Raw genomic sequence first — 18,060 nt, 5'->3', positions numbered from 1 at the left:
CAGGGAACGTATTAATGCAGCTTCCTATGAGGACAGTTTGAAAAGGCCAACATAGGAGAATCGGGCAACATACCATGTGAATAAGGACGTCTGAGGTTCTTTGACTCTAGAACGGCTTGAGTCAAAGTGAGGTTTTCAAGTGAGGAATGCAAGTAGCCTCCCACATGCAACTGAATTGCTACACGAGTCGGATCAGAAATGGTGCATTTCTTCCTGTAATACATCAAGTCTGTAAATCTAGCCCAGCCTCCTAGTTACTGGAAGAGCAGGATGACACCATGCACGTCTTTGTTCAGTAAATACAACCTGTTCAGCGTCAAGCTTATGAGATGCAGACAGATTTGAAAACTGTTCCCAACCTGCCACCAAGACGTGTTTGTCAGATAAAACAGTCTGTTTACTTTATCTGTATGGTTCAGATCTGAAGTGTTAACCCACCTTTGGCTGCTAACTTTAATCTTGTGTGTCTGGAATCTCAAAGTAGAAAATCACCCTATGCCTGAATTTTAAAACAAAGTACTCTGAAGTACAAATTGCTGATGGAATCTTGTTAAACATTCATTGATCACAACCCAACATGTGACATTGAGCTCTAGAAGGGGAGATGTCAGTGCCTTTGAAGCTAAATTCTAGCTTTATTGTGTGATGTGCTTGTCAAGGTGATTTCAATTTATTGCAGTCCCAGTACAGTGGCTGAGTTAAGCGCAATATTTAAGTGGCGGTTTCACCAGGGCCATCATCTCCCAGTGCATTTTCATGGGAGAACAGGACTTTGAACTCAGGTCTCGTGAATCCTAGTGTGACACTATATCCACTATGCTACATGGGCTCTTGACAACTTTGTTAGGGTCTCTTGAAAATGGAGAATTATCACTGGTGGATCCTGCCAGATCTATCTTGTTCAGGAGAGTATGCGTCTAACACAGGACCAGTTTTGCCACTAGTAACTACATAAGACTGCATATAGAAAGTTAGTGGTGTTGCATCTTTTGACAAAGCTTGGAAAAGTTAATTTTCTGAGCTCACACACACCAGCTTGCACAATTCATGCTGGCTAAGGATTCTGGAGGTTACAGTCTAATCTTGTCTAATCTCTACCTTTAATTTTCTATAATGTCCTGTGTTCTTTGTATCTTTCAATGCCAATGTTAAAACAATCAAACTTTGCTTATTTTATTTGTTGCATTTATACTCGCTCATCTAGTGCTTGAACACAACTCTGAGAAGCTAACAGTAGTTAAAAACACAACTAACCATCCCTGGCCACAGATACATAAATAAAGAAAACCAGGAAGCATTAATAACCCTAGCATATCTAAACAGAATGAAACCAGGACAACAAATCAGAATCAATACTAATTCAATTCACTGGTCCACAAAGGTGTCAAAAGGGTAAGATATTTCTAAGGCCTCATCAAAAAATAGGTTTTTTTACCCATTTCCTGAAGGCCAGGAGGGAAGGAACATATACCTGTGGGTAATGCATTCCATAGTATTGTGGCCACCACCAGAATACCTGACAATAGTATTCTGGGCCTCTCTGGGAGTGACAACCTGCAAACATGACACCTGGCTGGCCCAGGTGGACAATCATAGGGACCTTGCTTAGCTGGGTTCCTACTTCACAGAAGTACATAAGGGCTCCTGTCTTCAGATCTGACCAGACACTTGGTGTGCTTCTTCATACAGTGGACCCTCGAATTACAGACGGCTCGACTTACAGACTTTTTGAGTTACAGACTTCTCTGGCTGCAAAATTTAGGTTCGACTTGCAGCCAGAGAATCGACCTACAGACCAGAAAAAAACCAAAATGGAACAAAAATAGAACAAAAACGGACGGTTATGGGATTAACTGGTTTTCAATGCATTGTAGGTCAATGGAGACTCGACTTACAGACTTTTCGACCTGCAGCCACCGTTCCAATACGAATTAATTCCGTAAGTAGAGGGTCCACTGTACTGTTGTCTCCACATGTGGGACACCTTCTTCCACTCCATTCTGAGGTAGATCTCTATTAAAGCTTCTTCTTAGAATTCAGACTCCTAGGCAACACTGCCACCAATGGTTCCTAAAGAAGCCCTGGTAAAAATGTGTTTTTCTTTTCCCTCTTGTTGAACTCTGCACAGCCAGCTCAAGTGACTAGCTGTGCGATAACTGCTATCAGAAGATAAAGAGAGGTCTAATGGCTCCCAAAGTGGCTGTTTAAGAGCCCTTTGCTGCCCCAGATTTTCCAGATGTTTTGCCCATTGTCAAGTCTCATTTCTAGGCTTTATATTAAATAAACAGCAAAGGAAGACAAAGCAAGACATAGCAAGAGAAGCTAGCAAAATCCTGTTCCTGCATAACCTCAGATCTTTTCTGCTGAGACACAAAGGTGGCAGTATATAGATTTAAGATGGAATGAAACCTGCTTGGCCTAGTCTTGTTTTCGAGCACTAAAGCTGAGATTTCATTCTCTGAGGGCTCATCTAGAGCTTCTTTTTCTTTCACTCTCTTTTTTCAAGTAAGTACAGTACATTGTTGTCTTTTCCAGAGAATCTTGCTTTCTCATGATGTGCCCAAAATGTGACAGCCTCAGATTCATCATCATTTTTGCCTCTAGTTCAGGCTTGATTTGATCTAGGACCCACTTGTTAGTCTTTCTGGCAGTCCACAGTATCTGCAAAGGTTTCCTCCAGCAACACATTTCAGATAAATCTTTTTCCCCCCTATTAGCTTTAACTGTCCAGCTTTCACACCCATACATGGTGATCAGGAATACAAGACCTTGGATGATTTTGGTGTCCAGTGACATATCCTTACATTTGATTATCTTTTCTAATTCCTTGATTAGTGCTCTTCTGAGTTTCATTGTTCTTCTGATTTCTTGGCTTCACTCTCCATTTGGATTGATGATTGAACTAAGATATACAAAATCTTTCACTGTCCCACAGTGTATTGACAGTTTCTTCACTGTCAATATTACAGTTGTGTAGTTCTTCAGTAAGTCGTGATTTTCATCTTCTTAATGTTCAGCTGCAGTCCTAGTTTGGCACTTTCGTCTTTCACTCTCATCAGACGTCACTTCAAGTCATTGCTGCTTTCTGCCAGTAAGATGGTACCATCTGTATATCTTAAATTATTGATGGTTCTTCCACCAATTATCACTCTTCATCTGAATTTAGTCTGGGTTTCCACCTGATATGATCTGCCTAGACTGAACAGATAAGGGGATAAAATGCACCCTTGTCTGACACCTTTGTCTATAGGGAACCATTCTGTCTCTCTATCTTCTATCCTAATAGCTTCTTGCCTACAACACAGGTTACGCATCAGGATAAATTAGGTGTTGAGGGCATACCTATTTCTTTCAGAACAACCCAATGTTTCTCATGATCTACATAGTCAAAGGATTTGCTGTAGTCTATAAAGAAATCCTACCTGCACTAAAAAAGCAGAAGCCCCTGATCTGGAGCCAAATGGATGTGGGTAGGCATGGATCAGGGACAGGCTGGTTCACAACGGCCTGTATATCATGTGGAAAAAGGAGCAAACTAACTCAACCCACTCCCAATCCAGATCAAACTAAGGGACAAATCCCCCCCGCCACCATTGCACCTTCAATTTAGTACATTTTTAGAAGACATGCAGTTTTCATAATGCTCAGAAGATGGAGCCTATTTGTTACTTCACATTTATCTGGCCAGTTTTCCTGCTATTCTCCCTGCATTTCCGCTCATACTGAGGCTGGACAGCAGACTCTGGTAACATCAGTTCTGGATGCCACCGTTAAGCCACCCATCTGGTCTGTCAATGCCAGGATGGAATGGAAGCAACAGAAAAGGTCTGGAAATTTGCTTAAATTCCTAGTAAAATGCACAGCAAAAGGCCAGCTCTCTAAGGTCAAAATTAGCTACGAAAGTCCCCCCTCTTCTCTATTTTACTTAAGTTCCACCCTCTCCAAAGACTAGTCCTTTATGAAATAAGACTCAGGAGGCTATCTTCAGGTATAAAGCATTAAAAAAGCACTTTATTCACTTAAATTCCAGGAATACAGCAGGCTATCATGGCTCAAAGTTGATAGAAGAAAACAAAAGGGGAAAATAGTAAAAAGCCATTTGTTTCCTCAGTCCATGTGGCTCTAGACAATCTGGAGGCTGTGGGGAATGCAGCCACCGCTCTTGCATGGGTAAAAGGGTAATGGTGGTTTCTAAAACACATGTGGGGGAGAAAGGAGGAAGAAGGGTGGAGTTTTTCTTGCCCAGGGAAAATAAGCCCCTCTGATTAGTCAGCATGCAAACAAAAAACGTAAGCAGGTTAGTTTGCAAAACAGGCCCCTCTTCCCATGTGTTGAAATTTGCATCAAGATTGTTAATTAGCCAACACATAAAACATGCCATACCTAAAGGAGAAGTTTGTAATTTTTTAAAAAACTCTATAGCTTTTTTATACCATGTTATTGTTATGTTGTTATGCTCCATTGTGTTCCCAAAGAAAGAAAAGCCTTGGTTTTGTCATTTTAATACTGTAAGTTGTTTCACTGTTTTATTGTTTTATCTTGTCTATTTGTATCCATACTACTTCTATCTATTTTATCTGTGCATACTTTTTAATCTGATTGTGCACTTGCTTGAATTCTAGTCTTGGGAGAAAGGCAGGATATACGAAGATACGTACATAAATAATAAAGTTCACAAGTTTAGAAGGATGAAGCCAGAAGAAATGTTAAGCCAGTGATGTTTATGAATGGCTCATGTTTCATCTGCTACTGAGCCAGAAAACTCTGTGCATGGTCTTGGGCTAGCCACTTTCTCTTCGTTTAACTGAACTCCCAGGTTTGTTGAATAGATAAAACCGGGAGCAAGGACAGTGATGAAGGAGAAGAATCATGTTCGCCACCTAGCGGTCCTTGGCAGAAAGGCAGGATACGCATAGAACCAAGCGCAGGAAAATTGTAATGCTGACTTTATTTGACATGACAGGGCAAACAACGACAAGACCAGTTTCAAATCTGGGTGAAAGGGGGCTGAAGAGATTCCAAAGGGGCATGGAATTGTGAGATATTCATTTAAAAATTATGATTCTGCTGCTACAATTTAGGATTTCAAGAAAAAGTATCTGCCTATTTTTTAATTTAAAACATTTATTTATGTTTTTCTGTTTATTTTTAATTTTAAATTACAAGTTGAAATGTTTTAAGGTAACATTTTGATGTCATTTAAAGAGAGATGCGGAGGCATAAAGATTTGTAAAAATAAGGGAAATATGACATACCCTGTTTCCCCAAAAATAAGACCTACCCTGAAAATAAGCCCTAGTATGATTTTTCAGGAGGCTCGTAATATAAGCCCTACCCCAAAAAGAAGCCCCAGTTAAATGAAATTCCACCCTTCACCCTTGTGCAGCAACCAGAAGATGACATGACTGTATTTGAATAAATGTAGATTGTTGACCATGAAAAAAATAAAACATCCCATGAAAATAAGCCCTAATGTGGTTTTGGAGCAAAAATTAATATAAGACCCTGTCTTATTTTCAGGGAAACATGGTAAAAATGTTTGGGAACCACAGGACTGGATGGCGCCTAAGTGGAGTGATCAAAGGCAAAGCCAGCTCTCTGATTAGTTAATAATAATAATAATAATTCTGACTTAGACAGCCTTTTCCAGGGGGCAAGTACTCAGAAGTAGTTTAACACTCCTTTACCATTTAAAATTATACACAGGTCTTTCTTTATTAATATCAGAGCATTGTACAATATAAGATTATGGACATATCTGAAATATAGGTAAAATTAAAAACAAATTAAAATGTTAAGATAATTAGACTACTTTTGCTCAAAAGCAGGCTACTTCAACCGTGTTATCTCAGCCATTTGCTAGATCTTCTTATGTACATGTTGTGGGGCATAAATTGCATGCACAGAGGTGTTGCATGGATTGAATTTTTCCACAATTTGTCCTGCATCCAAGCAGCCCTGTTTCACTTTATTATTCTTTAATCTTCCTGTTTTGCTTCAAAGTCTATTAACTGACTTCAAAATAATCCAGCTAGGGCCCTGTCATAGAATCATAGAATCCTGAAGGAGCCTATAAGGCCATCGAGTCCAGCCCCTGCTCTGTGCAGGAATACAGATCAAAAGGTATTGGCCAGGTGGTTGTCTAAACTTCTCTGGAGAAAGACACCTTTCAGCATTCAGTCATTTGGCAAGGTGTTGTTGTTATTGCTCTCTGTAGGTTTAGCCCAGTCTCTTCTGGTTTAAAATTTAGAGTTTGAGATGTGTGCAGAAAACTTTTCCTCGATTTCAGTTACTGTTTGGGGATAATAATAACAGACATTTTTAATGGGGTAGATTTCAGGCAGCTAGTAATAATCCTGCATGCAGAATGAAAAATACTGCTTTTATCTGCCTATACAGAAGCACTGCACGGTACAGACAGGTAAAAGCTATATTCCTCTTTTTGCAGCATTTAAATTGCAGCCTATATCAACACTCTGGCAGCATTCCTGTTCCGATAACTTCACTGTATACAAAGTTGTTTTTCAGGATGGTTTGTTTAATGTAGAATACAGCTGCTACAATTTAGACTCAGATATCTTGTTTACAGGAAATAAAGAGTACAGTAGTTGGAAAAAGGGCTGGGAAGAAGGGTGAGCAACTTAGTTTTTATTAGTCTTATTAAACTTTTTAAAAAGTGGCAGTGACTTCCTCAGGACAATTTAAATACAGGATGGTTTATGTCTGCCACATAGTTTTACTTAAGACTGTTGTCAAGTTTCATCCAACACCAGCACAGAAACAGTCTGAGGCAAAGCTACATCCTTCCCCATAAATAGCAACACTCTATGAATTGACCAGAAAGATTACATTAAAACAATTAGAAATACAAACTCTTTGAGGAGTATTACAGAAAATGCATTACTGTAACCAATTTGTATAGAATAACAAGAAATCTACCACTTATACAAATATGCAGAATTTGTATACTATTTTAGATACATTGTAAATCACATGGAAATTCATATTATTGGAACCCCAAGCTGCTGAATTGGATCGAAACCTAGACTTTGACTCCCCACAAGCCCGCAGTTCAGTGGCAGAGCACACATTTCATATGTAAAAAGTCAGAGGTTCCATGTACAACTGAGCAAGATTAGTTCTTGCCATAATCCAGGAGAAACACTACCAGTTAGTGCACAAGCAATGTTACGTTGGTGAACCAACCTATTCAAAGATTAGGTTAGGCCTCTTCACAGACTTTCTGGATTGTTCATTTCTAAATTTCTATACAAGGATTCTGGTTCCTTTGCATCACCTTTAAAGCCTCCTAAGGAACTTCTATACTTCACACACATATATGTGCAGCTGCAGAGACCTATTGTCTTTGTGTTGGCAAAGAAAAATATCTTCATTTTGTCTCCTTTTCAGGGAACTTTGCCACAGGTCATGTGATACCTAATTCACTCATCAAGCCTTACTTTTCCACTATTTATTTATTTAAAATATTTTTATCCCGCCTTTCTCCTTGAAAAGGAACCCAAAGGGGCTTAGAACAAAATGAAAGACAATACAGTGGTGCCTCGTATAGCGAGGTTAATCCGTTCCGGATTAACCTTCGCTATAGCGAAACATCGCTGAATGGGACAGGGAAAGCCATTGGAACGCATTAAACATTGGAACGTGGTGGCGCTGTGGGCTAAACCGCAGAAGCCTGTGCTGCAGGGTCAGAAGACCAAGCAGTCGTAAGATCGAATCCACGCGACGGAGTGAGCGCCCGTTGCTTGTCCCAGCTCCCGCCAACCTAGCGGTTCGAAAGCATGCAAATGCGAGTAGATAAATAGGGACCACTTCGGTGGGAAGGTAACAGCGTTCCGTGTCTAAGTCGCACTGGCCATGTGACCACGGAAGATTGTCTTCGGACAAATGCTGGCTCTATGGCTTGAAGAGCGGGATGAGCGCCGCCCCCTAGAGTCGGACACGACTGGACAAAAATTGTCAAGGGGAACCTTTACCTTTACCTTATGCCTATGCATCAATCACTTCATATTTGGATTACTGAATTATACACAGGGTGCTTTTAAAGATGGTTTACTTAGAGCAGAACACAGCTGTCACAGCTGAGTCCAAGACACTTTGCTCAGATCATCTCAGCAGTTTTAATAGAGCTTAACTGGAAGGTATGTGTAAATTCTATTCAAAGTACTGCTGCTCACTGTTAAAATCTTCACTGCAAATAATATACCTGAGAGATTGCTTACTCCACCTGGCTTGTAATCTAATGCCTTTCCTTAAATGCCTCTTTAGTGTGAAGCAAAACTGATAGCAGCTAAAGATAAGATCATTTTGGCTGCTCTGTCTAATTGTGGAGTGTCATTTCCGTGTCAATCTTTTAGGTGCCAGGCTATATTTTTTTTTGCTTGCTTCTACATTTTAAATATTTTTTAACCTTCTATCTGCTTCTTGTCCATGGATTATAATTGTGCTTTCATGTTGTATTATCAAGGAAATCAGTCTGAAATTCATTGTGATGATGAATTATACATAAAGGTTTTGAATTAAGTATTAATGAAACAAAAGCAATCGAGGAACATCTATCAAACAGTAATGAGCTTTAGCTTAGGATTCAAATATTAAAAACATTCCTGACAGATGGAAAGGTACTCACAGGGAGAAGTCCCATGATCTCCAGCTTCCTCTCCTTCCACATGGGGCTTTTTAAACTCACTAAGATCAGTCTGTAGTAAATCACCAATTGCAGCATGTATCAAAGCAGCAGCAAGGATGGGTGGTGCATTCCTAATTTAAAGGGAATAGAAAGGAACAAATGCTGAAATCAGCTGCATAGACAAAGCAAGGCAATTTTTGGACAAATGAAGTACATTTTTCAAACCCAACATTTCTCAAAATAATGTGTAATGGCAATAGTATTTGTTAATTTAAAGTACTAATACTATATCAGTTTGCTTTTTTTTTAAAGGTAAGCTGCATGACCATGCTGCCTTTACTAGCAAAGCTGAAAATGTGGCAGGCAAGCAACAAGAGATATGGAAGGAGGGGAGAAAATATTCAGCATTATGCAATATATAGGAATAAATGGAATGGAAGCAGTTCAGTTCAGTTATAACAGCTGCAACTAGCAGTTTACAATCCCAAATGGACACAGTACAAAGGAAGTGGAGGAATGGAGGCAGGTAAATTGTGGAAGAAGATGTGATAATTTCAGTGATGTGTACCACTACTTGATTGGGATTAGGGGATAGTCCAAGGGTTTCCTAGAAAAAGTGCAGTTCTCATTTTTAGCAGATCCAAAATAATTAGAGGTGATTCTCAAAAGTAATCTAAGAAATGGAAATGATGATTTTGGTCTAGGAATATGTAACATTGTAAAATCATTTTAATGCTATTTCTAGAGGGCGTTCTATGGGCAATTTGAGGTGCACTTTTCAAATTTTATGCCATGATTTTATCACCCTGGGTTAAAAAAAACAATTAGAAATTAGTGGTAATGGAATAGGTAACTAAATAAAGGATTTGTGTGACATTGGTAAATTACTGGGGTGGGGGAGAGGCTTTTCAACAAGTTACATATCAATATATTTTCCCCCCAGTAACGGTACAAACTGTGAAAAGTTCTGGATACAAATGAAGTCACACTAATACTTTTGTAGAACACTAAAAGACTGTCACCAAATATCATAGCAAAAACTAACAGTCTTGTGGCACATTAAAGATTAGTACATTTTATCAGTAGCCCGAATTTCATTTGATCCATTTGAAGAAGCAAGCTGTAATCCTTGAAAATTTATGTCAAATAAAACATGTTGATCTTTGAAGCGCCACAAGACTGTTGTGCTGCAGCAGACTATGTGGTAACGTGATTTCCCCTCTCAACGTTTCTGCTTGGGTGGAGCTGGTGTGTAGTTAGTTTTGTTTTCTTCCGTATCTAGAAGAACTGGGCACACAAACACAATATAACCATATCACCAATATACACGTGGCACACTTTTTCCAGAGTTGTATAATAAATACAAACAATTGCCAGATTTGTATAATAGCAGTGATATTTTGTGATACAGTATTTCAATCTCATTCAGCCATGTTAACAGCTATGTGAATCAGAGCGCTGCATTTCATAACAAAGTACACAGATTATATATCTAAGACAATACATTTAATTTTACATACACATGCCACCCAGTTTAAAATGATTATAAGCAGCAGCATCTTAAAAAAGATCTTTGTCTCTTCTATTCACACAGCAAGATGATTACTTTCCATTCTTGGCTAACTGTATTTCCTGTTATTCTGTCTTTCCCAATGCAACCATATTTCACATAAAAACAGAAATTAGTAACAATGGCATCCTTTTTCCTTCCAGAATTTCCTGCAGGAAATAATCACAACTTTTGTCACGAGTTTGGATTCCTTTTAAGAAAATTAAGTGAAAACAATATAAATGAAAAAAATCTGGCCTTTCATGAGTTATTTTATTCTTAATGAAGCAACTGTCTACACATAGTAAAACACAAATATTCTGTGATATTCTGTCATGGAGGAGACACACTACAGCTGCAGATGGATAAGTATGCTTGTGTTCACCATTTTCTTTTACATTGGAGGGGGTGGGTACAAATTCAATAAAATAAATAATAAAGTACGCAGTAACTTTAGAAAGCCTAAGGACAACTAAGAAAAATAGGAGTACGAAGGAGGAAAATAATCTCAACATGGCAGAACAGTGCCTGGGGGCAGAGAAGCAGGGAATTTGTTTGACCTAAAGTACCAAACCCAAAAGCAAGAAGGCTGCATTGAGGAAATTCTACTTTCATACACTTGAAGAAGCCTCATTTAATGGGACAGGAAGAATTTGAAAAGAGCATTATATCACCCACCCAAACATCCGTTTACAAATAACCATTGCTACAGCACAGAATTTGGCCACTTGTAATATAAGGGGTATAGATTTATTTACTCTTCTACTAGAATACAAATAGATTGATCTCAGCCAAAACTGCCTGTTATACCTCAAAAAATTAGTGCCGTTTTTGCAGAATATCCCTGTTCTACTGAAACTTCCAAGAAGACTAATGGCTGGTCAAATAATCCAACTTTCCTCAAATACCATGAATGGAGAGAAGATTTTACACGATACACATTTCTTAGTTGTAGAAAGAGTGTACAGTAATGAAGTCTCAGAAGGATCAAGTTTTGCTGGGTGGGAGAGCTGGCACACCTTCCTTAAGAATTCTTGTGGTGGAAAAGAAGTAATAAAATTAGACATGGACTGACAGTTTTGGAGTCTTGAGATTTTAGTATCTCTAAGGCACACAGTCTTTCCAACAAGCACTAGCTGCAGGGCAGGTATGCAAAAAATGCAGCCACTGACAGTTAGGCCCCTTCTTGCATTACCAACAGGAATGACAGTTTAGAATGATGAAAGAGTTGCAAACACAGCATGAACTTCACTACAAGAGAGATCTGTCTTTACTCATTTGGTGTACCCCAGATGTTCTGGCCTACAATTTCCATTATTTCCTGCTGATTGGGGACAGCATGAGTTGAAATCCAAACGTCCGGAGGGTGTCGGGTTGAAGGCACTTGACATACACAATACAGGAGGCAAGGGCAGATGTGTACCTCCTCCAGCCAACAACAACAACAAAAAAGGACTGACTCCTAAGGCTACGCTGCCCAGCGTAGTACAGGCACAATCTCCTGCTCCCCTCTCTACGTTCTGGAGATTTTGCACAAGGCAAATGTCTCCACCTGCCTTCCAGGTTTTGCTTTTGCTCTATGCTTACTAAACAGCTGGCGTACCAGGCAAGAATGGGGCCAAAAACAAAACTCCCAGCCTTTCAGGGACCAATCACCTTGTTCTGGAGCCCCTAAGGCAACCCTGAAGCCCGCCAGTCACCAGAGGCTGCCTAAACACTGGCAAAGTATGTTGTGGATTCCTACCTTATGTGAAATTCATTTTTAAAAAAACATGGTCTAATAACATCTGTGTAGCAAATAACTGTGTTCCTGGAAAGGCGGGGGTGACTACTTGTTTAATAAGCACCAATAATGATGCAGGAGGAATGGAGGCATCCAGGACTTATTCCCAGCTTATTGATTCGTATGTTTGCTCTTTCCTTAAGTTTGAGATGACACCAAGCTAGTTTTATGTGTAGACTCACTTATATTGATGGAGTAAAAGCGGACAGAATCTACCCCATCAAATTCTCTCATTTCATCTCCATTTTCAAAAGACCTCAGGGTTCCGACTTCCTATTCCACAACACACAGAGATCTGAATGTTGAACTTCCTCTACCCTGCGTTCCCCAAGGAAATGAAATAGCAATGTGCAGCCAGTTAAGGAAGTGGCTCTCCACCTCAGCGGAAGCAAACTCAATTTCCTCCTTCTCTTCACTTCAGTGATCTCAGGCTAGTCTGACAGCACAAAGCCAGCCTTTCATTCAGCAGAGGTCTGACAACCTGCATTTAATCCATAATAGTCTACAATAATTATTACTTTTAAACAGCATATGGAACATGGCAAACACATTATACAAAGCTGCAGAAAATATACAATCCTGCCCCCCCCACACACATTCTCAGGGGATAGCTGAAATATCTGCATGCCACTTGGATGCCTTTTTAGATGGAAAAGCATTAATACCCGATGCCAGTATCAGGGTTTAAACATTTAATTATGACATCATAACAGAAAAAATTGATTGGATAAAATATATTTATGAAAGAAATAAGAGAACAAACTAGAGTACTACCCGTTTCCCCGAAAATAAGACCTAATCTGAAAATAAGCCGTAGTAGGATTTTTCAGGATGCTCATAATATAAGACCTACACCAAAAATAAGCCCCAGTTAAGTGAAACCCTGCCCTCCACCCTTGTGCAGCAACCAGAAGAAGATGGCATGGCTGTATTTGAATAAATGTAGGTTGTTGTACATGAAAAAAATAAAACATCTCCTGAAAACAAGCCCTAATGCATTACTGGAGCAAAAATTAATATAAAAGACTGTCTTATTTTTGGGGAAACACAGTATTGTCTAGCTTGTGTCTCAGAACAGATCAATAAAAGCATTAAAATAATTCTATTTAAAATGTAAATGCTATGCTTATTTGAGAAATTAAATAATGGCCAGAATCTAGTTAGATGTTAACAGCAGCCACACAAGCAAAAACAGACCATTTGCCAACTGTCTATTGCACACCACACAGATATCGAGTTGCGTAATGGAGGGGGCTTCACTAGTTGCACAACGGGATGTTCAACTGACAGCTGTCAAATTGCAAGAACTGCTCCGCTGTGCATGTGATATTTTGCCGTAAGAGTTTGGTGAATATAAATGGACATTTAGCATCTCAAATTAAAACCTAAAATAATGATTAAAAAAATAACAGATAGAAGGTCCCCCTTTTAAAAATTCAAACTAGTAGTTTTACATATAAAAGGCACATAAAAGGACCAAAGTGATTCAAGGTTACAGTATTTATTAATTTCTTCTTGGTAGAGCATATTATCTATTCTGCACTACATAAAAGCTTTGATGTAAAACTTGAAAAGACCTTGATGTTAGGAAAGTGTGAAGGCAAGAGGAGAAGGGGGCGACAGAGGATGGGATGGTTGGATAGTGTCATCAAAGCGACCAGCATGAATTTGACACAACTACGGGAGGCAGTGGAAGACAGGAGGGCCTAGTGTGCTCTGGTCCATGGGGGTCACGAAGAGTCGGACACGACTTAACGACTAAATGACGACGAAAACTGAAAAAGTATAATCCTATTATTTGCAAATATGCCGACCTGAAGTCAATCAGATTTTCTTGAGGAAAAATTATAGGATTTCATTGCATTGCAGTATCGGGTGGAACAGATTATCATCTACACAAAGGATGAGCAATTTGTGGCCTTCATGGGAGGGATGACTACAACTGCCATCTTCCTCTTGATTGACTATGCTGATAAGGGCTCATGAGAACTGCATTCCAATCGCACTGAAGGACCATGTGCACCCCCAGTCCTTCTCTGCAGTGATGACCGTAAAAAAGAGGAAAAATATTTAAAGATAAAAAGAGAATTTTATATAAGGCAAAGTCAAAATCCTACAAGGTAGGCGTCAGCAGTATGTGGACTGAGAACTCCCAGAAGTACAAGCTGGATTCCGAAGAGGCAGAGGAACTCGAGACCAAATTGCTAACTTGCGCTGGATTATGGAGAAAGCCAGAGAGTTCCAGAAAAACATCTACTTATGCTTCATTGACTACACAAAAGCCTTTGACTGTGTGGACCACAGCAAACTATGGCAAGTCCTTAAAGAAATGGGAGTGCCTGTCCACCTTACCTATCTCCTGAGAAATCTATATGTGGACAGGAAGCAACAGTTAGAACTGGATATGGAACAAGTGATTAGTTCAAAATTGGGAAAGGAGTATGACAAGGCTGTATATTGTCTCCCTGCTTATTTAACTTATATGCAGAATACATCATGCGAAAGGCAGGACTGGAGGAATCCCAAACTGGAATTAAGATTGCCGGAAGAAATATCGACAATCACAGATATGCGGATGATACCACTCTGATGCAGAAAGTGAGGAGGAATTAAGGAACCTTGTAATGAGGGTGAGAGGAGAGTGCAAAAAACGGTCTCAAGCTCAACATCAAAAAAACTAAGATTATGGCCACTGGCCCCATCACCTCCTGGGAAATAGAAGGGGAAGATATGGAGGCAGTGACAGATTTTATTTTCTTGGGCTCCATGATCACTGCAGATGGAGACAGCAGCCACGAAATTAAAAGACGCCTGTTTCTTGGGAGGAAAGCGATGACAAACCTTGACAGTACAGTATCTTAAAAAGCAGAGACATCACCTTGCCGTCAAAGGTCCGCATAGTCAAAGCTATGGTTTTTCCTGTCGTGATGTATGGAAGTGAGAGCTGGACCGTAAAGAAAGCAGACTGCCGAAGAATTGATGCTTTTGAATTGTGGTGTTGGAGGAGGCTCTTGAGAGTCCCCTGGACCGCAAAGAGAACAAACCTATCCATTTTGAAGGAAATCAACCCTGAGTGCTCACTGGAAGGACAGATCCTCAAGCTGAGGCTCCAATACTTTGGCCATCTCATGAGAAGACAAGACTCCCTGGAAAAGAACCTGATGTTGGGAAAGTGTGAAGGCAAGAGGAGAAGGGGACGACAGAGGACGAGATGGCTGGACAGGGTCACCGAAGCGACCAACATGAATTTGACCCAACTCCGGGAGGCAGTGGAAGACAGGAGGTCCTGGTGTGCTCTGGTCCATGGGGTCACGAACAGTCGGACACAACTTAACGACTAAACAACAACAACCAAAGTCTGTACAGAACTGAATCAAAGTTAGGCAATAGATAGCAAGATGGCATCAAGTGGCCTGTCAACTTTAGGGAAATATTTCTTTCCTCCATTATGGTTAATCTATTTTTCTCTCTGTCTTATTTAGAAGTGTCTGAGCGTATCATGGATACTTTAAATCTCATCTGCACAGTGTCCTCAGGAGCTTTGTCTGAACCCAGACAACAGTGAAGTAAGCAGACAGGAACTTAAAAGGCAATACAAAGCCTCCCCTCTTCTCTCAAGATGATGGCCTTGTTCCTCTTCCTTATGGCATGCCATCCTATATCAAATGGTGGTAGTATTCTGGAGTGCTTTTCTTTAATTTTAATTTTGGTGAGCCTTTGTGACACCAGTTAGAACCTGGAAGCTGCTTCTCACCCCTTCTTGACCTTGTAGCTAAATGTCCTGTTCTAGTGACTGTACATAATGCAGAGCTGAGACAGCCCTTGATGTGCGTGTCGAGACTCAATTTGGTTGGTCGTTGTAGGTTTTCCGGGCTCTTTGGCCATGTTCTGAAGGTTGTTCTTCCTGACGTTTTGCCACTCGCTGTAGCCGGCATCTTCAGAGGACTGGAGTAGGAACTCTGTCCATGCTCTGTTGCTGTTTGTTGGAGCAGGGATCTGTCACAGGTAGCTCTCTTTTCTGTTGCACTGCTTTGTAAGCTTCCCGGGAACAGCTTCTTAGGCACTGTCCTTGTTTTACACTCATTTATTTGATTTTCCATGAAGTCGGTACTTCAATATGAGGTACTCTCAGAACAGCATTCAAGTAAAGAAGGAAAAGAAAGGGAGGGAGAAAGAAAACAAATAGACAGATAGAAAAACTGCAGAAAGGAACAGATACTGTATGTAGGTCTCCAGAAAAATAAGATGATGAATTGCAGTTCGGGGTGTGGTGTAGTTTCTAGACCACCCTGCCTCCCACACCGCCCCTCCATTGTTTCCCCCACGCCTGCTTAAAATGCATCCCACTTCGCACCCAGTTATATTCCTGCCCAGGGAGAAGAAACTCGGAAGATCCCACCCTTGACTGAGAGACGCGCGTCATCCCACCCTTTCCCATGCGGGGACACCCTCCACACGTGCCCCGAGTCATGCCCTCCCCTCCTCTCCCCCCACCCTGGCACATAACGCCCCTACTTCGATCCCAGGGGGCAGGGGTAGCCCGACACCCGTGTCTTCCTAACCCCCTTCCTTCCTTCCTTCCCCACGTGCTGAGGGCACCCGCGCCCGGCGGCTGCTGCGCCTCAGGGGGAGCGCTCCGCTCCGCCCTGACCCGCTTTCCCTTCCCTCAGGCGAGCCGTCAAATGGCCGCCGACGGCGACGACGACGACCCTCGGGGCCACCCCGTCCTACCTGCCGGCCAGAAAGGTCCGAGCCCCTTCGGCCATTTCGGCCGGGGCCTCGGCCTCGCTGAGGAGGAGGGAGCCGCCGCCGCCGCGGCCCGTCGGGGGGTTCCAGGGCGAGGCCTCCTCGGGGCCCAGCGGCCTCGGGAAGTCCCTCAGGAAGGCGCGGAGGAAGCCCTCAGGGCAGGCGGCCATGGCCCCGGAGGCCCCCCACAGCCGTGACCCTCTCTCTCTCTCCTCACACAAAACACACAAAACACACCGCGGCTCCCGGACTGAGGAGAAACAGGAGGAGGAGGAGCGGCCTCGGCCAACGCCTCCCTTCCCTTCCCGCCTCCCCGCCGGCCGCCTTCAGGCCCGGCCCGGGGAAGCGGAACCCCGCCAGGGCTGAGAGGAGGAGGAGGAGGAAGGGCGGGCCTCATCCCATCCATCGGGGCGGGAAAGGCAGCCCGAGAGAGAGCGAGAGCTCAAAGGGCTCCTTCCTGAGGCGAGCGGGAGGCAAAAGCGGGGGTCCCCAAAGGAAGCCGAGGCTCGGCCGTCGCCTTTCCACGCGGGAGGTGGAAACACCCGGCCGCTGAGAGGTCGGGCTCCACGCTCGTGGTTTCTCAGCCTCGGGGGGGGAAAAAACCCTCTTTGCAAGACGAGTACGGGTCCCGTCTTCGAAAGGGGGGTGGCGATCGTCTCCCTCGCCCCAAAGCCCTGCTGGAGCATGGGTTTCCTTGGGCTGGACTCCAACTCCCATCCGCCGTAACCAGGATCACTCGGGCGGATGGGAGTTGTAGTACAACATGGGGGGGGGAGAAGAAGGGAACACGCAACTCTCACCCTTACTGAGGCAGCCCCTCTCTGCGTTTGATGGGGTTGCGCCCAGGTAAGGATCGCAGCGCCATAGGGCAGCCCTAGCCAGGCCCATTCAGAAGTGCCAAGGAATACAGCCAGGCGGGACCTAAAAGAATATGGCCTTGCACGATCATTGAGTGCCAGGAAATATTTGTGAAAGGCAGCAGCCGTGTACCCTTTGTCTGCAAAATGCTTTTTTTGTGTGGTGGTGGTGGGGGAAATAGCTAAAAGAAAAATATTGATGTTTTCTCTGCATTAATTCTTTATATAAACACACACAAAACTGTAGCTAAATGCTTTTGTAAAGTGCATCCTGGCCCACAACTGCTTTTTAATCGTGGTAACATTTGCAGTTAAGTTTGGACTCTTGCTCCAGTAACCATGCAGGCTACTCAGAAGTAAGCCAAATTAAATTCTGTGAAACCCCTGACTGAAACCCACTAGTAAGTCACGGCTTGAGCAGGCCCATTGAATCAATGGAACTTACATCAGCATTGACTCACCAAATCACCTCTTTTTC

The 18,060-nt window shown here is 42.1% G+C and overlaps 1 protein-coding gene across 2 annotated transcripts in view; it reads right to left on the bottom strand.

Moving 5' to 3' along the window:
- The window catches only part of PPM1F (protein phosphatase, Mg2+/Mn2+ dependent 1F), a 47,029-nt gene extending 29,978 nt beyond the window's left edge, over positions 1–17,051 (bottom strand). The window contains exons 1-2 of one of the 2 annotated variants that reach the window (XR_012081965.2): positions 16,711–17,034; positions 8,648–8,778 (exon numbers count right to left, since the gene is read on the bottom strand). Coding sequence is in view for 1 of the 2 variants with exons in the window: in XM_072983578.2 (XP_072839679.2) it covers positions 8,648–8,778; positions 16,711–16,895 (316 nt within the window). In the remaining variant the exon portion in view is untranslated. Of the gene's footprint in view, positions 1–8,647; positions 8,779–16,710 lie in introns of both variants that reach the window. The other variant, XM_072983578.2, reaches the window with a different exon arrangement.
- Positions 17,052–18,060: the final 1,009 nt, after the last annotated feature.

This window comes from Pogona vitticeps, chromosome 14 (genome assembly GCF_051106095.1).
Source record: "Pogona vitticeps strain Pit_001003342236 chromosome 14, PviZW2.1, whole genome shotgun sequence".
In the NCBI taxonomy this organism is placed as follows: domain Eukaryota; kingdom Metazoa; phylum Chordata; class Lepidosauria; order Squamata; family Agamidae; genus Pogona; species Pogona vitticeps.
This window is presented reverse-complemented; position numbering and strand designations above follow the sequence as displayed.